Source organism: Tiliqua scincoides, chromosome 8 (genome assembly GCF_035046505.1).
Source record: "Tiliqua scincoides isolate rTilSci1 chromosome 8, rTilSci1.hap2, whole genome shotgun sequence".
NCBI lineage: Eukaryota > Metazoa > Chordata > Lepidosauria > Squamata > Scincidae > Tiliqua > Tiliqua scincoides.
The window spans coordinates 8,976,494-9,000,158 of NC_089828.1; the positions used below are offsets into that span (position 1 = coordinate 8,976,494).

At 46.2% G+C, this 23,665-nt stretch overlaps 2 protein-coding genes across 3 annotated transcripts in view; both read right to left on the reverse strand.

Annotated features, from left to right (window-relative positions):
• Positions 1–818: 818 nt before the first annotated feature.
• EIF3J (eukaryotic translation initiation factor 3 subunit J) lies at positions 819–5,876 on the reverse strand. Its single transcript, XM_066635666.1, has 8 exons — positions 5,777–5,876; positions 5,565–5,695; positions 4,855–4,915; positions 4,622–4,713; positions 3,448–3,562; positions 3,017–3,175; positions 2,084–2,157; positions 819–1,775 (listed from the first exon to the last, which is right to left on the reverse strand). Exons 1-8 carry the CDS (start codon positions 5,799–5,801, stop codon positions 1,644–1,646), a joined length of 789 nt encoding a protein of 262 aa, XP_066491763.1. The 5' UTR covers positions 5,802–5,876; the 3' UTR covers positions 819–1,643.
• A 2,455-nt stretch (positions 5,877–8,331) lies between these two features.
• The window catches only part of CTDSPL2 (CTD small phosphatase like 2), a 33,807-nt gene continuing 18,473 nt past the window's right edge, over positions 8,332–23,665 (reverse strand). For both annotated transcript variants that reach the window (XM_066636320.1, XM_066636321.1), the window contains exons 3-13: positions 21,362–21,500; positions 20,683–20,832; positions 20,268–20,480; positions 19,548–19,626; positions 18,935–19,046; positions 18,677–18,763; positions 13,454–13,516; positions 13,293–13,372; positions 12,099–12,225; positions 10,816–10,911; positions 8,332–9,936 (exon numbers count right to left, since the gene is read on the reverse strand). In XM_066636320.1, the coding sequence (XP_066492417.1) occupies positions 9,871–9,936; positions 10,816–10,911; positions 12,099–12,225; positions 13,293–13,372; positions 13,454–13,516; positions 18,677–18,763; positions 18,935–19,046; positions 19,548–19,626; positions 20,268–20,480; positions 20,683–20,832; positions 21,362–21,500 (1,212 nt within the window). In that variant the 3' untranslated portion in view covers positions 8,332–9,870. The remainder of the gene's footprint in view (positions 9,937–10,815; positions 10,912–12,098; positions 12,226–13,292; positions 13,373–13,453; positions 13,517–18,676; positions 18,764–18,934; positions 19,047–19,547; positions 19,627–20,267; positions 20,481–20,682; positions 20,833–21,361; positions 21,501–23,665) is intronic.

Consider the following 23,665-nt stretch of genomic DNA (forward strand, 5'->3'; position numbering starts at 1 on the left):
TGCCTATAAAGAAAAGTCAGTTGTCTGCCAGTTTGAGGCAAAAACCTTTTTGGGGGGGGGGGGCGGGCAAAGAAGCTGGCTGCATTTTTTTCCTGCCATGTTGATCATTCAGTGCTTGGACTGAACTTGGCAGGAAAACCGCAACAGCAGCCTCTTCTGCAGGAGATTCTTGTGTGTGCCACAAAGAAGGGGCTTGCTGGGCAACAGGAGAGGAGCCTTGGAGGAAACCTGAACTGTGTCCATGGGGCAGAGGCTGCATTTCTCTTACAGAAAGGGATCTTTTTGCAGTGAGCTTGCTCAAGAAAGACTGTGTCAAAGTACTGGACCAATGAATCCACCAGGAGGCTGCCTCCAAGTCCTGACTTGTTCTGAGGAATGGGACTGGTTCAGCTCTTCCTAGGGCACTGGAATAAGATCATCTTACCTTGTGGAATACTTCAGCCAGTCACATACTCCCAAAGGCAACCATAAAATCAGAGATTGGTACCCAGAGCGAGAGATCCAGCAGGGGCTATAGGGGTGTTTCCATGCAGTGAAGCCAAATGATTGACTACTAAGCTGCCACAATCACCCAACTGTAAGCATTTGGAGCCAGATGCGTTCCAAGCTGCTGCATTTGCACAAGGCTACAGCACAGGTGAGTGGCGAGATACTCCAGTGCTTGGACAGCAACTGAGACCATGAGGCACATTCTAGGCATGATGCAAGTGGTCTGGCGGGTGCAGGCCAGTTTTGCACTTGGCAAACAGCCCCCTCTGTGGGCTTATCACCTCTTAACAAGATACCTGCCCGACCTGGGAAGCACAGCCAAACCAGCATTCAGTCCTCACGGTAGTGATTTTATTAAATTAATGTTTTATAAAACATTGCAGATGTCATAATTATTAACGTAACAATTTGCCCAACTGTCATAACTGTTGCAGTTGCTAAGCAGGATTTCTGTAAATGAAAGAAAAAACAGCCAAGTCCTGTGAGCTTGACCACAGCCACCAAAACCAGAGGGCCAGAACTGTGTGAGCCCAACAGCTTGGACTTGCTACACTTTCCCCCCTAAATGCAACAGAACTGGCCCCTGTTCTGACCCACAGAAGTGTTTCAGTCGCTGCTTTCAAAGCTTTAGAGGCAGGAGTTTTGCAGCTGCATCTCCAAGTGCAGAATCCTCTCCCCCTCTCAATAGCCAACCTACTGAAATGCCTCATATTCTAATGTGACAGATAAAGCTTTTTGTTTTTTTAATATAATACTACAAACACCACCCCACACCCTTGCAGCAAACTGCCTTTGTTGCCTGGAGAGTGTCAGTCAAAGAGGACCGTTAAGGCTGCTGTTACCAGACTGTGCTGGGAATAATACAATTTTGGCCTTGCTGAAATTTCATTTTCCAATTCAGTGCTGCTGCTGCTGCTCTAAAGTCAAACGTTATTAAAGTCCTGTTATTTCCTATGATTGAATAAACAATTGAGCCTCATAATTTTATTCCCTTGGCATCTCACTGGGCACCCCACCACTATAGCAGCCAAGTATCAACAGCACAAAGATACAGCACTTTTCAATTGTAGCATTTGGCAGAATTTAAGAGGAAAGAAGTTGTGCTACACACTTAAGGGATTATGGGCAACAGACAACAGAAGGGAGTGGGAACATCACATGAAGTCTTCAAAGTCCTGTACGTAGCCACCATCATAACCACCGTAATCTGCAAGATCATCTTTCATAGTTGCTTTCAAGCCTCCACCAGGCACCACCCCTTTCTTCTTCTTTTTGGCTTTATTTTGCTGAAGGAGACACAAAGGCCAGCATTAGAGAGGGACTCAAAGTCAACAGGACTCAAATACAACACCTATATTAAAAACCCACCCCAGCAGCTTGACTAGCATGTGCAACACTGCAGAGGTTTACAGTGGAATCAGACTCAGAACAGAAACACACACAAGTTCTGTATCTCCTTGCTCTCATGTGGGAGGAGCACAGCACTACCCCCACCCCACAGCTGCTACTCACTGAACATAGCAATAGAGGAGCACCAGCAGTTGAAGCTGGTTGAGCACAAAGGTTGAAGATCACCACCATGCTCCAAACCCACCTTCTCTTGTTTTTGCTTTTCACTGCATAGGACTGTCAAGGAATTTGTGATCTTTTTCAAGTCATCAACTTCCACTAAAATGAAAATAAAAACATAAAAAAGGAACATCACTCAAGGGCTTTCCAACAATCCTTCAAATATTCAAAATGGGACCCAAGAATTTTATTCCTTTGAGTCAACAAATTTCCTAATTTGCAGAAGAGAGAAGGCTGGACAACTAAAATCCATCAATGCCATTTTGGATCTTCACAGGAAACCTACAGAGACCACTACAAAAGCTGAACCAAAAGGAAGCAAGAGGGAAGGGTCAGCTCAGTATCAAGCATAGGGCCCAGTTCAACCTCTAACACCTCCAGGGTAAAAGGATGTCAGGTACAGAGCTGGAAACACTGCTGCCTGAATGTGAACAGCTGCTGCAAGGCAGGACAGGACAGCCAGCTTATGGAGGACCAAAAAGGCAACTCAGCAGATGGCTCCTTCAGTGGAGCATAATTGTCAAGAGACTGAAGTGCGAATCAGGACTTCCCTTGTTCAAGTCTCACGCCTACCATGAATCCTCCTCTCCATAATCTTTCCTGTTTGCAGCAAGGGGGTGATAATACTGACTCACCTTACAGTATTGTTAAGGATAACATGAAGAAGGAAGCGTATAGTGGCAGAATCTAAACTATTGTCACCACGTTTTCATCTAAGCTTACAAAAACTACTTCTTCTACCTGGAAAGTTCCACAAATATGCAGCTGATGCGTTTGCACTTCACTCCAAAGAAGAGACATCTCAAACAAGCAGACTGGTCACCAGTCCTCTGCAGGACTCAACAATGATGGAACCCCAGCTAACCAGCTCACCATTTCCAACAGAGTGATAATTTCATCTTCTACACACATTTACAACAGGAACCAAGCAAAAATGGTGCTCCACTGAGGTACTTACATGAAATACATACATCTCGAACTAATGCTTCCAAAAAACCAGGATAATACAGGGATTTCTCATACTGGGTTATTTTATCTTTTAACAATTTGCCAAATTCCACGAAGTCCTCTTTTGAAGACGGATTCATGACATCTATTCCGCATGTGTTATTTACACCTTAGAAGGAAGGCCAGAGAGCAAGAACAAACAGTTGACAATTGTGGCAAATGTTTTTGACAGAATGTTTTGCAAAGATCAACTTACATTCTTTGGTCGTTGAAGGGAAGGAAATATTTGGAGAGATGCAGAAAATCAGCTGCCCTTTTTTGCATTTTTTGTTTCATATATTTCTCCACACCCCAACCTCTCTGAATTCAGCAGGCTGCACATTTAGGTCCAGGACCCCAGCACAGCAGATCATGGCTCAATGTCATGGCCGTCATGCTCACCAAAAGTTTCTTTTGCTAACTCCAGGTCTGCCTCCTCTTGCAACTTCTGCAGCCGTAATTTATCTGCTAACTGTTCTTCTGGCGTAAGATCTTTTGTTTCTTCTGATGCCTCTAACTTTAAAGAGTATATAAAGCCAGGTTTAATGACATGCACCAACAACCTGTGCTGAATGCTAAAGACAGAAACCAACACAACCAAACCAATCAGAAGCTTCAAATCTACACAGATGGATAACAATGGACATTTCACACCTTTTACTCCAAAGTTCTTACATAAACAGCATCTTCCAAAAAATGTTTTACCTCCAAGTTAAGAAACATGCAGAAGTTCCACCAGTATAGCCAGACTTAATTCTCAGGTTAATTTGGATCATCAGAGAAAGCAATATAATCCCCAAAAGCAAGATAATTAAGGGCCTCTTTTGGAGGAATTAGACTCTAGACATTGAAGAACACCTCTCTGATCTAACCTCAATCCAGCATTGAAATACAGTTGGATCGTGATATCCGCAAGGGATCCATTCCTGGACCCCCAGCAGACACCAAAACCTGCAGATAAATGAACCCGTGGATCAGACCTAACAGGACCTCTCTAGACACAACTGGAGATGTTCTATTAGATGTTCTCTGGTCATGTCTGGAAGGCTTTCTGAGGCCCAGAGAGGCCGTGTGCAGTGTCTCACCTCAGAAACACCTCCAGAGGTGTCGGAAAAGCATTCCAGTTTTCATAAAAACCGGACGTGCCTTTCTGACGTCTCCAGAGGCATTTCCATGGCATGCAGAGCCACGTGCTGCCTCATCGAGCCTCAGAAAGTACCAGGCGCAAACAGTGAACACCTCCAGGAGCTCAGATGAGGCACTCCTCTGCAGGCTCCAAACCCACAGGTAAAGAAGGCCCACCTGTGGGGCAGCTATGCAGCAACAACCCACTCAGTCTGAGAGACTGGAGAAGCCCTATCTTGCCACACTGTGCAAACCCAAGAAATCCAGACAAATACAAACTGGCCTTATGGAGGCTGTTTGGACAAAGCCAACCTGCAGAAACCACAGAAACGGGAAGCAGCAGTTCCCCCCCTAGAAGAGTTTCAGCACCTGGTTCTCAGGGCTCATGCCTTGGTTTGCTTGGGTGGCACAAAGCAGAAGCCGCTGCTGCCTCCGCTAGGAAGAGCCTTACCCTTTTTTTAATCTCCTCTTGCTTTTTCTTCTGCAGTTTTTCCCTCTCTTTTATTTTTTCTGCTATTTTCTTCTTTTCTGAAACTTTGGGCTCTGTGGACAGTGCACAACATTGATCTCTTTCAGTGTCAGAGCTTCAGAGAGGAGCTGCTGCTCAGCCACAGCCTGCAGGTCTGGTCTCTGCCCACAGGGGGCAGCCCAGCGGGGCACATGCCCGGCTCTGCAGACCCTCACCTGCTTTCAGCTCCGCCTCCTTCTCCTCCTCCTCCTCTTCCTCCTCGTCGTCCCAGTTGTCCTGGCAGAGGCAGAGAGCAGCACAGTCACCCTGGCCGGCGCCAGCAGCCCTCGCCCGCCGGCTCCGCCCTGCCCACTGGGAAGACAGGTCGCTGCACGGCCACCCGCCCCGCAGGTCCTCCGAGCAGCCGGAGCGCGCCCGGGACAGCCTGGCCGCGAGACCCTGCAGGCAGCCCTCCGCCAGGCCTCTGCGCCGTCCGCCGCGCACTGGGGAGGCAGGTCCCGCGCCCTCCCGCTCTCGGGACCGCGGCTCTGCTCGGGGGCAGCGGGGCCCTCGCCACTGCAGCGCTCCCTCGGGCCGGCCGCAGGCGCCTGGACAGGAGGGGCGGGCGGCTCCAGCTGTCCCGCCGGCAGCTCAGGCGACGCGCCGGAACCCGCACGACCGGCCAGGCGACGCGAGGCCTCCAGCTGGACACGCCAGCGCTCCGACGCCGGCCCGCCAGCCTCCCGACGGCGCCTCCCACAGACCCTCCCGGCTCCTCCAGCGCTGCCCTCGCGGGCTGTCGCTGTCCCCGCCCGCGAGCGGCCCCGGCCCGTCCTGCCCTGCGAGGCGGCCACGCGGAGGCCCCTCCACCCGCGCTGCGGCCTGCCTGCCCGCACGGCGGCCGAGTGCGGAGGGTCTCCGGCGGGCGGGGAAGCGGCGCGCTCACCTTGACGTCGTCGTCCTCGTCCTCGCCAGCCCAGCGGTCGACGCGGCCGGGCGTGGGCAGCCGCCCGGAGAGGAGCTCGGCCGGCGCGGCCCTGTCCGCAGCGCTGCCGGGGGCCTCGAAGGAGTCGGCGTCTGCGGAGAGAGGGAGGTGAGCGCGGGCGGGCGGGGGGGAGGGGGAGGACACGGGGCGACCTGCGGCGCGGACGGACCTACCCCAGGAGTCCGCTTCGGCCGCCATCTTGCTCACGCCGCTCCTCCTCCCCCGCGCGGGCGGGCGGGGCTTCTGCGTGACTCGCGGGCGGCCCTCCTCTTCCGGCCGTCACGCGCCGGAAGCACTTCCGGGCCAGGCCCTCCGCGACTGAGGCGCGCTTCGGGCAGGCGGCGTCCCGGGACCCCTGAAGTGGCGCCCGGTGACGTCACGACCCGGGGCGTGGCCGGAAGCGGCACTTTCGCCCTCGGCGCCGGGCAGGAGTCGTCTCGGGCGCAGCGAGGCCTGGCGAGCGGGGAGGCCAGCGCCCGCGAGCGTCCCCCGGACCCCCGTCCCCCTCCGCCCCGCGGCTGCGCAGGGCGGCCTCGGCCAGGAGCGCGGCTACCACGAGGGCTTTCCCGTGAAGCAGCCGGCATCGGGCCGGTCTCGGTGGCAGCACTGCCCGAGCAGCGCCTCTGCCCGCGGCTGCACACAGGGCGCCCCCCGGTCCGGCAGCAGCGGCCGTTGCCTCTTGGCCGCCTCACCGGCCGGGAAAGGACTCTGGAGCTTGGCTGCCTCCAGCCACAACCCGCCCGGTGTCCCGAGCCCGGCCAGCCTCGGACTCCAGTCCCGCCCCCTTCCCCAGTGCCGGTGGGGCAGGCGCTGCCTCCTGCAGGTACAGAAACAGTTGTGCCCTCTCCCTGCGGCTGCAGCGCTGCTGGCAGCTCGGACAGGACTGGGCCTGGGCCAGGGCAAAAAGGCAGCCGACTCCTTGCTCTGCTGCTGCACAGCCTGCTCTGGCCACAGGGATAAGGTTCACGACATACATCAGGAGCAGCTTCGTTCTTGAAACAGGTGGTGCAACTGCCAGCTCCAGAAACTTCTGCAAGCAGGACTCCAGTTCCTGCAGGAATGCAGAGGGTTCTTCTCTTCCAGCCTGCAGGGCACTCACGACCTGCAGTCATTAGCCACAGCTGCTTCAGAAGGAAGACTAGTTTTCTTGCCTGGTCAGTGCAGACCCAGGAACACACCCCACAATTCAGAGCCCAGGCTCCAGGACTCATTTGCAACCGTCGCCCAAGCACTTTCGTATCTTCATTGAAAAACACAGTGGAAATTAAGAACCAGACTTGCAGCAAATTACAAAATGATTCTTTAATCGTATGTATTTACAGAGCAGCCTGCACCAGTCCATTTAGTTGTCCATGGAAAGACTGTAGGTTTCCCTAAACTTCTAACCAGGTTGTATGTAAGAGCTCACATTCTCACTTCTCCTTTCAGTGATCGGACATCACAGCACAGGTAGGTTTGTCATACGCAGTGCATCAGCTTAACTCAAAGCAGCAGGATTTTGTTATCGTTTAATGAAAATGCACAGAGGCCTCAAAAGGTGTCCTCACACTACACAGCTTTCCTTTGAGTCACAGAGAAATGCTCGTCAGTTATTTTATGGGGGGGTGGGGCCTGCTATGCTGGGTTTATATTCGTAAACTCCAGAAAATAATACCTTAATGCAGCACAGCAAACTTTCCTGGTAACACAGAAGCATGTGCACACTCTCTGCGCTCATATTTCACTGTCAAGGCAGATCACTTTCAATGCTCCACAGAACTCGTTGTGGCACAGTCACACAGCTCTTCTTCCAGGTCCATTCCACACAGGAGAAACTCCCCCTAGGGAAGGTGCATGCAGCCTCCTGCACTGGATCTACTCATATGTGCTCAAAGAAGCAAGCACAGACTGACCTCTCCAGGAGGCTGCTGAGAAGAGAGCTGTGGGCTGTCAGCCACAGGAGCCACAAGGGCTGTTTGTAGCTATCACTTGGCTTAGTTCTGGTTTTTAATTTAAACAGAAATCAGATTGATGAGGGAGCTTTCCAACATGACGTTTTAAAAATCAAACACATACCTGTCCCTGTTCTTTGCAAAAGAGGGAGGGAGTGGTTACAGGGGGTCACTTTTTTGCACGCACACACTCGCACACTCTTACATTATATATAATATAATATATATATAATGTAATGTAACATTATGTACATTTTATTTCAGTAAAGACGTTAAGACAAACAGCGTAAAGATGCCCTAAAGATAAATACATTTCAAAGATTCTCATTAAAATGAACCTGCAGCATTTTCCTGCAAGCAAAAGGCATGTCTTTCAATACAAAAGTCAGCATTATGGACAGGAAATGCTTTTCACTGGTGTTTTTTTTCTTTGCAGAAAATCCACCATGATTTTGTTTCAAATGAATAATGATTTTCCACAAAGCAGGCTTGCTCTACATGCTAACTTTTTTTCCTTTTAAACAGTTCAGTGACACAATGTGCTACATATACAACAGATAATATAGTAAGAAAACACTCAACCTGATGAAAAGTTAAAATCTTCATTAATACATTGGAAAAAGTTGACATAACTCATGCCTTTTAAAATCAAAAAATACAAAAATTAAATGTTTTCCTAAAAAGATTTTCCTTATTTTAAGGACTTATTTGAAAATGAAGCTGCGTGTAATTTGTACAATAAAATTGTACAAGTAAACAGGTAATATACATAAAAAATTAATTGACATACTTCTCAATTATCAGTTGTCCACCTTTAATTTCCAATACTGTACTTTCTTTAACAAGCATACAAAATATCAAACTTCTCTTTAGAAAAAGTGCCATTCTGCAACATCCTTTACACAAAAACAGCCCGAGCCTGTGGCATGTTAATGCAGGTAAGAGGCAAAGCTTACTAACTTGTACAAATTTTTCCCTTCCATAAAAAGCCTCCTAAAAAGGAGATTACACTCCATTAAAAAAATATCAACCTCTTGCACAAGCTGCATTAGAGAACCAAGGCTTGAAAACCATTTCCATAGAAAACCACTCTGATAGCATCTCAGCTGCACTGGTGGCAGAGGGAGTGTACTGGACCGCAGGGCTTCTGCATAGTTGTTGCGGTGGTGGCAGCACCGTCACTGCTACACAAAATTTAGAATTGATTGTAATAAACTGCGCAGCAGAGGCACCAACCTATGCAAGCAAGGCGGCTCCCACTCCTGAACTGCTCCCCACAATGTTTCATTCTGGGAGGACTCTGAGGGCAGCAGTCCTGACTGGCATCAGAACAAGCAAGCTCTCCCCAAGAACTCTTATGCACAGTTGACTGAGGAACGGGATCCTTGTCTGTCAGCCACGAGCACCACTGCAAGAGGTCGTCTGTTTGGTACATGCCATCACAATGGTTTAAATATTCTGAAATATTAGTAATTCTTATATTTCTTCTTATCTAGCCAGTCTCTTGATTTTTTTTGAAGAGATTTCCACTACAGTAGAATATTACAGAAACAAAAAAAATATATATATAACACAGATTTCTAAATGAAACTTACATGGAATTAAACTAGATAATATTTTTAAACAAATATACAGTATGCAGGCAGACAAAGCAGGAAAACGGCCATTCAATTGTATAATTAAAAAAAATCTAATAAAATTTGGCTATTCCCAGAAAAATTATGAAGCCGCCTCAACTAAAAAGGAATGCATAATGAAATTCTAAAATCTAATTACAGGTCAGAAATGTAAAAAGGTTAGAAACCTTAACAAGAAAACTTGGGGGAAAAAAAAATCACCGAAAACCCCATTTACTGGCCATTCCTGTTGAAATGAGAATCTTAAAAGTAACGAAGTGGCTTCAAAAACCCACTTAGAGCACCAAACAGAGAGAAAACCAGAGTCCATTTTCAATCTCTGTTATTTCAGAAAATCCTGTGTGTGTGTTTTGTTTTAAACAGGTCAAACTGCTGGTGGCAGAAACAGAATTCTTTAAAAACGGCGGATGCCCTGTACATAAAAAACAAAATAAAATATATATACTGGAGTTGCACTAGTTCTAAAGACACTTCTGTCCTAGCCTACCTACTGTATTGTACTGTATATATTCCATTTGGCGATATATAAAGTCCTTCTGTAACCCTTGATTATTGTTGGGCACCAGAGATAAGAAAAGCGAGACAGGGTACAAAAATGCAAAAATTTCAACAGTAATGGCAATGTTTTTGTTTCAGTCCAAAAAGGAGAAAAGGGTCCTGCATTTTCTTCCCCTCCAGTCAGCTGACCAAGGTTGGTGTTTAGTCGGGGGGTAATAAGTCGTGCAAGCGAAATCTGTCTCTGATGTGAGGTCGAACGTCTTCATTCTGGAGCAAGGAAAACAAACAAAACGTGACTTCCACTGTCACAGAGGCCAGGATATACTCAATGTCAGAACAACCTGTCTGCACAACCATTCTTGTTTTCAATGTATATAATCAGAGCCTGCAAAACCATTCTGGCTCTCCTGCAGAAGGAAAAAGAGGAAGCCAAGAGACAGGAACCGCCTGGGTTAGGCCCAGAATTCTGCACTCATGGCTTCCCATTAGTGGCTTTCCAGACCCCCTGGGTTGTGCTTATTTATTAATGTCATGCATAACCATTCCTATGCAGTCTGCCTGTGCAAACCATTCTGCATTCATGAAACATGTTCCGTATAAAAGCCAACCAACTTGGTCTTTGAGTTCATGCCTGATCCCATTCCACAGGTTCATGGCAGCTTTGAGAAACTATTTACACATACAGGGTGTCTGTGCAGTTGACCCAATGTGATAAGAATCCTTCTCCCTGTGTCAAGCACAATCCCATCATGCTTGGCCTACCCAGTGTGCTCAGCCTGGGTCTTCATCAGACTGTGGTTTCTCTTGGTCCGAAATGTTAGACAAACAGCTTTCTCCAATTCTTTCTGAGTGTTATTTGCGATTGGCAGACCAGAGATTGTGAGAAGGAAGAGACACACTCCTAAGGCAAAGTGGCACCTAGCCACCCAGGTTGCAACCCTAAGAACACCTGTTCCAGGGAATAAATAACCACTGGAGTCTGTGGGACTTCCTTCTCAGTCAACAGAAGGGCCTATTTCATTTTTAAAAGTCCACACTAGTATCGTGAACTGTGCCCAGAAAGCAACAGAGGTCCAAGGCAGACAGAACCCTATGAAGATTTAAGAGACGAATGTATACCAAAAGGCCAGTTACAGGAACACATACCAGTTCTACAAGTTTCTCCAGAAAAGGAATCAATTTTAGGAGTTCATTGTCATTTTTATCCATGAACCAGCTCTCTATAGGAATTCCATTTGAAAGCTAAAATTAAAAAGAAAAATCAGAGACAAGTTAAATTTTGTATTAAAATTTTTGGGAAAAGAAAGAAGCAGGATGGTTGGCTGTCCTGCAGAAATATGTGCACAAGAGATCTACCCAAAATACAGCACTCTTAATTTATGCGGGGGTTATATTCTCAAAAATTAGCATGTATATTAAAAGTGTATGAATTTTTCCGATAGGAAGCAATATAAATGGCATTTAGGTTAGGGGAACAGTTCCCAAACTGTGGCTCCAGGATCCACCACTGGGTTGCAACACAATTTTTGGTCAATCATGAAACTGACAAAGCAGATTAGGCTATGTGCATCAAGAGTCAGACGTTCAAGCAGCTGGTTTTTTAAGGTGGATCTGGATGCTAAAAAGTTTGGGAACCACTGAGTTAGGGAAAAGCCACCAAATGCTGACTGGCAACTTTTGTTTGCCAAAGCAGTGCAGGCAACACAACACACAGCAGGGAGTGTGGCACCAGCTCACCACCCAAAGCCCCTCCACTATGGTAGAAACCAACCAGAAAGTAGGGGAGACATCATGTGGTGGAACTATGGAGGAAGAAAGGAGGGAGGGTGCTCAGGTGGGGCAGGCAGAGGCTTGTACAGGAGGGTCTTTTGTGGTTCAGCTGGGTTAATGGGAATTTCAGGTAAGGCTGAGAAGGGGGAGCTACCAGGAGTAGAAGTGACTAGTGATGTCAATGACTATGAAGCAACAATGAAAACAAAGAGGTTGGTAAGGAAACTGTGGCAGCTCTGCAAGTTTACATTAGATTTCCAGGACTAATTTGAAAATTGCACTATTTTGAGGAAGTGTAAATGAAGAGGTGCCTGTCATCCACCCTCTGCAATTTAGAGCACATGCGTTAAATAGTTTGTGGTGACTATTATGAGATAGAGACTGGCCTTCCCCTTTTCCACCCCACATGGTGTTAATTAAGGCAACATGTGAAGCTGCATCAGCCTGCATCGGGTCTTTTGCTTTTTGGGTAGTTTAAGGGCTCCTAATGCTGTATCCTTGTGATAACCAAGCAGGTCTAGGTCTGGCCAGCATCTGGATGGGGACTACCTGAAAATTCCTTGACTGCCGTTGTAAGTTTCAACATGAAGGAATGCAGGGTATAAAATATAACAAATCATATTGAGATTTGAAAAAGCAACTTCAGAAAACACATTCACCTGATAGGCAAAGGCTTGTGGTGAATTGTCAATAATGATCGTTTTGGAGAGGTCTCTACCAAGGATATTCAAATCCTTTATGTAATTCCCTTGTACACAAACACAATGCTCACGGAAAAGCCGGTGCCTGTAGTTGATTAAAAACAAACATGTTCAGGTTATGCACAGAAACATGGGAAGAAGGGACTGGCAGCTTCTAAGAGTCTCCTCTGTTCTGATGGGTTCAGTTAAAAAAAATTAAAGGGAAGTCATGTTTTTTCCCCCTTTTGTTCTAGTGCCACCACAGTCCAGAATTAAAATTTGTGGTCTAGTCTTACTATGTCTTGGCAAAAGGCAAATGTTTGAAAAGGAAATTTTCAATGCTCCACAATATGTTAAGTTGACTGACTCCAGAAAACACAACTCAGACATGGCATTTGGGTGTCATCACCATAATAGAGACACACTTATAGCCAAACAAGAATGTACGCTTTTAATTATTCACTTGACCAGGAGGTGGAGCCCTGCACTGTTACTATGGAAGAAAACCAGGCAACAGCAAAACAGTCTTATATATAGACTCCAAGTCACGTGAGTGGAGTGCCCAATGCGCTGACCTACTGAATGATGTTAAAGCGAATCAAGCCCCAATGCCTACTGTCCAAGAACAGATCCAATGGCCAGCCTCTCCATCAACAATCACATTCCAGCGTGACACTGTCTGTGAAAAAATGCCTGGTCGCTCTATCCTTTAAGTCTTCAAGAAAGGCTTTGAAACTAGATGGCCAGCTTTTCATCCCTGCTACATCTGGGCATCAAAACCTGTGTGCGTTCAGACTTCAGGGGTCACAAACAGTGTTTTCAGAGCAGAATGATATTGAAATGAATTCATGACATGGCATATCCCTTGCTAGCTGATCAAAGAGGCACTTTTTCAAGTGGTGCTTCTCCTGCATTGAGCAGGTGGAGAGTAACCGTCCCTTTATACCCCCAGCAAAGCGTCTTTTCTAGTGGCTGTTTGCTGGTTATGTTCTACATCTTTTTAGATGCTGAGCCCTTTTGGGACATGGAGCCATTAGTTATTTGATTTTCTCTGTAAACCGCTTTGTGAACTTTTTTTGAAAAGTGGTATATAAACAACAACAACTTCAATAATGCACTGCTATGTGTTGCCATCTGAAGGTGCCATTTCCCTGCCTTGTGGCAAAGCCTTACCTGACCAGTTGCTTTTTAGGATCTAGTATGTTGAGTAACTTGTCTGCATACACCTTCTTAGATGCAGTAAAAAGAATGATCTGCAAAGGAAGGGAGGGGATGGTTATTATCTGCCTCAAAGGTCCTAAAAAGCCACACAAGACCTTGGCGAGGAATGTTACCTCATAGATTTGGGACATACGTTCCAAGAATTCTCTGAAGAAGGGTCTTAATCGCACGTAAACCTAGAACAACAAGAACACACCATCTCAGGATGCAGCTCAGAAGAGGCATATTGGACAACACTGTTCGACAAACAGAGGGAATAAGAATTTATATACCACTTATGGAGATCAGAACTGATCATTCAGAAACACTAAAAATGAATGTTTGTAAAATTCTGCAACTATCTTCTGGTATACAGGGTGTCCACAAAAACACCCCCTGATTTCCCTGCTATACCTGTTTGAAATCAGGGAGTGTTTTTGTGGACACCCTGTATACAGACACTCAAAAGAGAAACATTTATTGCAACTGAAACAATGGCAGCCATATCAGGCAACATCTGATTATCCAAAGCCAAATCTCCACTTTCAGCTCTGTTAGAGCTGTCAGAAAGAGAGATAATATACAGGTCAGCACGAAGACAGATGCCATATGTAAAAATGCAAGCCGGGGGGGGGGGGGGGCTCCACTGAGAATGCTTCTCTCAGACTAGTATTGCTAAATCAGGCACAAAAGACATTCAAAAAAAATTGGGGGGCATGTGCCCAAAAGTTGTGTAGCATTCTCTGACAATCAGACACCCCGCAAAAGTTAATACATTAACGAACCTCTGGTGGACACAGAAAAGCATGTGCCCAAAAGTTTTCTACGCCACCTAGCTTTAGAAATCTATTTGTATTTAAACGTCTTGCCCAAGAACTCAAGATCTTAGGTAATACTGTGGGTCTGTCCAATGTTTGTTGTACTCTGCTTCTTTCATCAGTAGGGACACTCTCAAAATAAGCAAGCAACAATGGGTTAATGTAGTGGAATTCTTTGTCTCCCAGAGGTGGGGTCTATAGTAGCAACCCCTCTGAAACAGCCACCAGGACACAAGGTGGCATGCACAACGAGGCATAAGAAATCAAAGGACCCCTCCTTGGTGCTCCAGGCAGCCCTACCCCCCAAACTCACCCTTGATGGGGTGTTTGCAAGCAGGGCATGACAGTCCACCTTCACTAGGCGGGAGGCTGGGCTGCTGTCAGCCTACAAGGCTGCAGGGATGCTATTAAGCACCACTAACAAACAGCTGGCAAACGAGATCAGCGCCCTTCACCAGATCCTCACAAGTGCCACTCCAAGTCACCTGCTTCCCAGTGGGCACTGAACAGTCACTTCTACTCCAACAAATAAACAAGGCCTCATTCAGCTGCAAGAGCAAAACACGGAAAACCCTCGTCCAAGGACACATCCTTCATGTAATCGACCACATCTGATTACAGATGAGGTCACGCTTGATCATTTAAGGCAACTACTGGTAGCAGGGAAGAGAGAAGAGAATAAGACAACACCATAAAAATCCTTGCAACATTGAGACTCAAATCCAACTGAAAGAAAAAACAAATACTAAAGAAGCCAGTGAGGCATTTAATAAAACTTTAACTGCACAAAAGGCTGTCACCAGGTAGATGGGGCTATTTATTTAAAATACAGGTATTTTATATAAATATATACAGTATAACTATACAACTAAAACACAAACACACCCAGACACACAATACAAACCAGCAATGACAATAGAAACCAGTTAAAACCGTTACAAAGTAACACAGAGCAGCAGCAAGCACTGTAAAAGGCAATATAAAACAGGAGCAATAATAGGAGAGCCATACAAGAACTAAAAGCCGACACTGGAACACACTCCAAGGCTAGGGCTGGCAGAACCCAGGGTGGGAAAGCTCAGCAGACAAGTTTTAGGCCCTGCTGGAAGGAAAATGGGGAGGGCACAGATAGCAGTTCAACTGGGAGCAGGCATTCCAGAGCTGTGGTCTGCCACAAGGAAGCCCCACCTCTCAGGGCTGTCAGCAGGCCTCAGCCAAGAACATCACACACAGGAGGGCCTCCTCTCATGGCCTCAGGGGTGGGCCAGCCAGTATGGAAGGAGGTGATCCCAAGCCACAAAGAGTTTTACATATCAAAACCGGTGCCTTCAGCTGGACCTGGGAATGGAACAGTAGCAAGCTCAGAGCAGTGGACTGACAATCGAACCCCGAAGCCTCAGCAACCAGACAGGCTGCCTCATTCTGCACCAACTGCAGTTTCCACACCAGCTCCAAGGGCAGCTCCAGGTACAGCCCACCTCACCAGGGCATAGATCTCTGCAGTTAGGTCCAATCAACTCAGAGATGGTTGCTGCTGGTGTAGCGGCCTGAGTTGGCAAAGGCCCTCCAGGCCACTACAGCCACCAGGAGAAGCAAAGAATCCAGAGATCCCCACCTGCTCCTGCAGAGGCAGTCCAACCCCACTCAGAGCAGGCGAGGGTCCAGGATCAGTATCACCAGCTGCAGCACTGCAGGGAACAAGCCCTTCGCCAAAGATTAATTTATCTCCCTCCTTGACCACTCTGCTGCCCCCCCTCCCCCGGCAGATCTAGCAAGCCAGGCCAGGCAAGAGTTGAGCAGAAGGCAGGTGGCTTTCAAAGGATCCTGTCCACAACCTCAGGCTGAAAGAAGCTGCAAACAACCCAAAGTAAGAAGACCAACAAGTGCCACCGGAACATCAGCCATACCCGTCAATGTGAAGGCCAAGTTGTGGCAGAAGCAAGTTACTTTATCCACAAAGTGCTTAGGGAACTGGTCACAGTAAGGAACACCCCCTTGGGGGGCATACAGATGGGGGAAGGCTCCGACCTGTAACAGTTCAAGCTGAATAGTTCTCTTCAGAAACAGTGGCGGCAGAACTTTCAAACAGCACTGTGCGGTCTAGATTCCGGACACCAACTCCTGGTCCTTAGCAGAAGGGGATTGTCAAGAACATAACTGCTGCCCCAGTCGCCCCACCATGTACAACCACCAGACGGCCCTTCCCTCAGCCATGCACGTCTGCAGTCGCAGAACTCATTGTTGGTGACATCACCACTGCTAGTATTTGTACCAAATACATTCCAAATACATTCCGACTACATGACGCAGCTAATGAAGCAGACTCTCGCCTACAAAAACTCACACTGCAACCAGCGTGTTGGCCTTTAAGTCAGCAGAAGATTCTTGGGGGTCTTTGCTGCAAGAGGTTAACACGAAGAACCTTTCTGGAGCTTTACCGAATGAGAACTTTTCAGAGATTAGCAAAAATGTGACAAAGTTGACATTGGAGGTATACACTGAGTGGATTACACTGCACTGCAGTTAACACGCATTTAGATTTCATTTCCCTCCCCCTGTACATTTAGTACCCCTTTGTCAGCATAAAAACAAAGGAAGGTTAAAAGCTATCCTGGTGAGCATGGGATGTGTGCACAGAAACTCTGAAATTCAGCTAGGCCTATGTCAGTCAAGAAAGATGAATACATTCCTATCCTGCAGCATCACTTCTCAGAAGAAGATGAACTGCCACTTCTGGATGGCAGAAATGAGCTTCTTAAGACACGACCACTGTGTTCCTGCCTACAGCCTTGAAATTATGGTGCTTGCAATCCTAGGAGCACATACCTGGATTCTAGCTCTGCTGGGAACAATGACAGGACTTGCCTCCCAAGCCTGTGTGTTTAGGCTTGAGATTCAAACACATTTATGAGGTTCAGGAATACTCAGTTTTCAACTTACTTACTCTAGAGCAGCAATTTCCAACCTTTTTCATCACATGGCAACACTGACATGGCACGCCATCCATTTTCTGACAACTCACACACTGCACTCTCACATCCTCCAATGGCCCTACTAACAGCCCTCCCCCAAATTCCCATGGCACACCTGCAGACCATTCATGGCACACCAGTTTGCCATGGCACACTGGTTGAAAATCACTGCTCCAGAGAAGCTTGTTTGAGAAATTAACAGGTAAAGGACTGCAGGACACTAGACTTCCCGCACCCCAGCTACACGTCCCTGACTTTGCAAGAGTTGAGCTTGACAAGTGCCAGGGTCCATATTTAACAGACATCAAGAGTACAAACAGCTGGCAAAAAACAGAGGAATTACCTACTTCAGGCAAAACAGACTATTTTGAGGCCTGTCAAATGTGAATACTATGTTTAATACACTGACAAATCGAACCTCCTGGATCACTTAACTATCATCAGAGATGGTTTTAAAATTCACATTATTTCCATAAAGACGACTCATGGTCACAGTATTTGCCACTCAGCTACCTTATCACAGAAAAATTACCCCAGAAACACAAGAGAAAAGGTGGCATTATCCATTTTTCAGCCTCTGCTTCTGCTTTCCAAACAGCCAGCTGTTTGCTTACTACTCATCCAATCTAACAGGAAACCAAACATGGTCGTCACCAAACAGGAGAGAAGAACCCCATTGTTTGATAGATCTCATTTTACTTCTCAGATTCTGAAGGATTTTAAATAAACAAAAAGACAAAAGACAAGGTTTAAAATACCTGGACAAGTGTCCGTTTAAAGGTGCCTGATGTCATTCTCCAAAGAGACTACAGAGGGGTCCAATATCGTGCGAACTACATGGAGGAAAGCTGTTGCTACTCCCAGGTACATCACACAATAGGGACCTGAGAACAACAGCCGGGGGTCAGTGCAGCATCTTTGGCAGTTGCTGGAACACACCTCCTCTGCCTCCTCCTCCTCCTTCCCCTGATTCTTCGTTGAGACATTTGGTGAATGCACAACAGACGGAAGCTCATTATATATTGTGAAGCACAACCAACAGCTAGCAATCTGGCAGTACACGTAAGCACCTCTGGCCACAAAAGCAGCACCTGGTTAGGAATGAAGGGGGGTGACTGCTTCCGAGATCAACAGATCCCCAGCTCCAAGGCAAGTGGGGGGCAGGGTCCACATGAAGTGCTTAGCCAGCATTAATTAGTTTCCCCAAGCTGAGAACAAAAACAAGCTCCTCTTTTGGATATTGACAGCCACTTGAACTCCCTGCCTCTACCTGCTAGCAAGGAAAAAGGCTGTGAAGGAAGAACTATGGCCGAAAGGAGCCCTTCTGGCTCCCAAAGCACTGAGCTTTCTGCAGCTAAAGACGGCCTTACAACCAACAGTCATAAGCAGTGTGCCACACTACTTCTCATATCTGAAGACTTAGTCTGACAAAATTTCACAGAATGTAACCCATACCACTAATTGCCAATGCTTCAGGAGGGCAAGAAGATACCATGTGCGTGGCAAGCTTTTGCCCATTAATTCAAACCAACAGGTTTATAGTTCATCCCCATGCGGTTTTGATTACCTGGTAAATAACATCTTGGAAAAGGACTGGAAACGTGAGTGCAGCATCTTCCAGTTCATTCAGACTACAGTGGACTAATGTTTCATCCTACAAAGAATGACGAAAGTGAGACAGCTTTGCAAGCAAGCAAGGCTGAAAAAACAAGGCATCCTCTCCAGAGGCACGGTCTCCTCCCATCCCAATTTGTGCTCCAATAACCAGCACAACTGAAGGCTCACTTTTGCACCAGCCACAACAATGCTGCCATGTTTTCCTTACCAAGTCTAGAACTAAAGAGAATTCTGGTGTGCTTCTCGTTTTCAGGGGGAGAGCGGGCTTCCGATTAAGTTGTTCTTCTGTTAGTGGTGGAACATGCTTGATGAAGTAATATCTGCCAAGACAAGCCAAAACAAAATGTATGATCATTCACTCCAACTACTGCTTTTATGGTGCCACTGTTTAGCAAGTGGACCAGCTCAGAACTAATGTTAAGGAGATGGAGAGTTACACCAGCATCCTAAGCTAATAAACTAAGCTCACAAGAGAGGAATCTAGGGCTTCACAAAATGTAAACCCACACACAAAACTGGGAAACACCTTCTGGGAGCCCTGATGGATACAGGGTCTGGGAGGGCATTTGAATTTTTTGGGACTGAGTGAGGTCATTTCAAGATATTTTAACAATGATGTTTAATATTACTGCTCTTGCTTCCCAACTATGGCACGAAGGACTATGCAGCATTAAACTCTTAACGGCAGTACGTACTGTGACCTTTAATACATCTGACCTCTAGTCACCACTAGAACACCACAACTTTAAAGGAATTGTTTTGTTTTGTTTTTTAAATACAATGTCTGCAATTACAAACAGAGTTCAAATACGAACACCTACGGATCAAATACTTCCCAGTCTTCTTCATAGGTGGCTTCCGCATGAGCTGATGAATAACCGCTATCTGGAGATACAGGTGCTGGGAAGACACAAAGGTTCCTAGTTGGTTCATTTGAAGAGGCAGTAGGGTGAATGGACCGCAACATTAGTTTTCCAATAATGGAAGCCTTGCAGGAAAGTTCCTTCTTTGCTTCCACCTTCATTTCACCAGCTTCAGAAAAGTTGCCCAAGTCAGGCTTTAAGGCTTAAGTCAGATTTTTTAAGAAGCCTCAACTAAATAATATATCTTTGGTATATGAAAGTTTTACCCGTGAAGAAGAACTTTTATCAATTTTAAGTCTCTTAATTTGTCTCCCTAAGTGACTGCTCAATCAGAAGACACCAAAAAAGTTAGAGATACTTGCAATTGATTTGGTACAAACATGTACCAAAAACATTTACAGCAACTGACAGCAGGTCAGACAATGCCTTATTTCCCACAATTCAGGGCTCTGGTCTGCCGGGACTATCCAGCTTCCTAAGGAAGGAAAATTTGGAACCAACCATGCTGCCAGCATGGAAGATCCACCACAGAGACTGCCTGGTCACAGTGATCCTTCTTGCCAGTGTGGACAGGCAAAGGACCAAGGATTAATAAAGCACCCTGTGCCCTTGAGTTGAGGAGCACAAGGTTTCCCCCAATTTGTGCGTCATGCACACCAACACATGCACAGCCCCTACCAGTAAGAGGTGGCAGGTCACGATCAGTCACATCCTCTACTTCTTCCAAGCCGTTGTTGATTGATCTGACTTGCACTGCTTGGCTAGTGTAGGAGGCTCCATTGGCTGAGGCTGCAGTGCTGGTGATGATCTCATCCACCTGCTCCATATCGAGCTGCTTCACAATTTCTTCAGCTTCCACAGCCTGCCCTGGAGAGTCTGAGCCAGCTGTCCCTGAAATGACATCTCCATTCACAGATTGCCATTGCATGCAGGTCCAATTCTCATGCACCTTTTCAATTTTAGATTAAGCTTATTTAACAAACCTGAATAAGCAGACTTGTCCATCACCCAAATGGAAAACACCTTTGTCATTAGAGCTATGCTTATTTTTAAGTATATCAAACATGTAAATGCTGCTTTGCAGGATACTTGCCATTTTTATTTGCTGGAGAAAAGAAATTGAAGACAGGAGAAAATATTGTCCCCAGTAACGTTGTCCGTGGGGGGCTGCCAGCGGTGGGATTATCCTCCAGCTTCCCATTTTGACGAAGATGTTGGTTTGTCATGTCGTAGTTCCCAGCTTCTGGAATACACACACAAACAAACACATTTATGGCTGACAACATTCCACATTCACAGGTTTCTGGCATCATTTTCACTGCACAAGCTGGAGTGACAAACCTACAAAATGCCATCAAATTAACCCCAGCCCCAAATATTCACAAATGATGTGCAACTGCCTCTAGTACCTCATTTTGTTGCTCTGCATAAGAAGCAGCAGAAGTGTTCTCTTGCTCCTTTCAAAGAAAGTAGTAGGCAATTTTTCTAGTCTGCACAAACACATCCTTCATTCAATACACACTTATTTCAAGAGTTAAACTTCTGGAGCTAAACTCAGTAAAAGGCGACAAACACACTCAAGAAAAAGTACTCACTGTCTGGCACAACCATTAGGGCTGATGAACTAAAAGCCAAGCGCTCTTCCAGGATAACAAAAATACATACACCAAAGGGCTCTCTTGGCACCACATTCACTTCTTCTCTTCCACAAAATTTGTGCCAGAAGACTAAAAGGTCCCAGGGGGAGTCACTGAAACAGAACGTTTACAAACCTCCATTCACTTGACTTTTCCGTCTCACACGAGAGATCTGTTTGCTGGGCTTCTCTCCCGTTCGAGGCGTGGACGTGATCAGGTTATCATCTATATCACGTTCAATTCTACTTCGCTTTGCAGGATGTTCTTTTTCATCCTTAGAAGAGAAAGCAGAACCAAAATTATAATGTTTTTAAACCACAATTGTAAAGGGACACACTTTTAATTTTTTTTAAATTGCTTTTATTTGACACATTTTATGGTATTAGCAGGGAGTCCCAGAATCAAACCCCTGTGAATGCTGAGACATGACCTCATTAGGAACAAAGGAGGGGCAAGAAACCTGGAAGTGGATCTTTAAATCTACTTCTCCACTGTTTTTTTTTATCCACTGATTTTTTTTCTCCACTAGGGGTTCTGGAACAGAACCCTAGCGGATAACAAGACACGACCTGTATAGTGAAACTGGCAGCGTCCACCTCATTTTTACTGTCAAATCTCTTGTTCCGCCACAGAATAATATAAAAGGTTGAATTGGTCAAAGCATCTGTCTATGAACAGCCGCTAACCAAGACGTATTTTGAATCTAATTTATTCCATATTTCCTCCTAAATAAATGGGATACCCAAAGTGGCTCTTCATAATGAATTGAAACAATCGCAATACAATGGAAATTTTATTTTTAAAAAAAATAATTAAGACTAAGCAGCAAATAAAACACAGCAAGAGGCAGTGGAAGCAATAAAAGAACAATGAAAATGTTCAAACAGCAGTAGAGCTCAGGGCATCAGAATAGCAGCAGTCTTACAACACGGAATACAGAGTATAAGTTTAAAATACAAAAGTGTTGAAACACAAAATAATTAGAACAATAAAGCAGATCAGGCCAATGATGTCAACAGTCAAATGGCGTCTTGAACAAAAAAGTTTTGGCCCCACTAATAACTTCAAAGATGACAAACAGAGACAGAGTTGGGTGTCATCAGCACACTGGTAACACTCAACTCCAAAACTCTGAATAATTTCTTCCAGTGGTTTCAAGTAGATGTTAAACAGCAAAAGGAACAAAATGAATTCGGTGGCAGTCCAGATGCCAAAGGCCAGGGTGCTAAACAAGTGTACCCCAGTAACACCATCTCTGGGATCTGTCAGCCAGGAAGAACCTGAACCATTGCAAAACAGAGCCTCCCAAAGTCCTAATGGGGTCAACTGACCAAAGATTACACACCAAGGTCAATGGTGTCAAAAGTTCCTAAGAGATCCAGAAGGACCAGCAGGGGTGCACTCTCCCATCCAACACCCAGTGTAGATTATCCACCAGTGCAGATTATCCTCGATTATCCAATCAAGGCTGTTTCCCTCTTAAAGCCTGGTCTGACTGAAAGGGGCCCAGGTAAATCTGCTTCATCCAGAACCCTCTTGAGCCACCACCAAAAATCAGTAAGATTGTATTGGCAACCTTCAGTCTCGAAAGACTATGGTATCGCGCTCTGAAAGGTGATTCTGGCACAGCATCTAGTGTGGCTGAAAAGGCCAATCCGGGAGTGACAATCCCTTCCACACCAGGAGCAAGTGCAGTCTGTCCCTGGTCTGTCTCCCTGGCTATGGGCCTTCCTTCTTTGCCTCTTTGCCTCAGACTGTTGGCCAAGTGTCTCTTCAAACTGGGAAAGGCCATGCTGCACAGCCTGCCTCCAAGCGGGCTGCTCAGAGGCCAGGGTTTCCCACTTGTTGAGGTCCATCCCTAAGGCCTTCAGATCCCTCTTGCAGATGTCCTTGTACCGCAGCTGTGGTAAGAAGATTAGGGCCCACAGAAAGACTGTGAAGGAGAAATGTTTTAGACAACGAACAGAGGAGAGCTGCTGATTCTCCCTTGGGAGGAGATTCCACAGGACAGATGCCACCACTGTAACAAGCACAATTTTCATTGTAAATGATGGTGACACCTGAAACAACTCCTTTCCAAGTGATCTACATTCACAGATTTGCCTGATTTGTGGTCCCCACAGTGCAGAGATTAGGGTCAATTTCTTCCATGGAAGAAGCCCTTTGATGAGGAGGAAGCCTCTACACTGCTAGGATAAAAACTGACAATTTGCACCTTTGTCTTCATATTGCCCAACTATCAAACAAGAAGCTCAGTGTATTTCAGCAAAATACACAGAATTATTGAGCATTTAAGCACCCAATTCTCAATTTAAAACATAGTCAATTTTGTTTGCCCAGCCCAATTATCACCCATACTATTCACTACTACGTTTGAATAGGAGCAATGCCTACTGGGTTAAACCGGGAACTATGCTGCACATTTTAAAGATGCCACTT

Coding starts and splice junctions, on each gene's coding strand:
- EIF3J (XM_066635666.1), bottom strand. CDS start 5,801: ATGGCGGCCGAAGCGGACTCCTGGG. Junction 4,714..4,854: donor GGAGGCGGAGCTGAAAGCAG/GTGAGGGTCTGC, acceptor CACTGTCCACAG/AGCCCAAAGTTTCAGAAAAG. Junction 2,158..3,016: donor TCGAGATGTATGTATTTCAT/GTAAGTACCTCA, acceptor TTTTCATTTTAG/TGGAAGTTGATGACTTGAAA.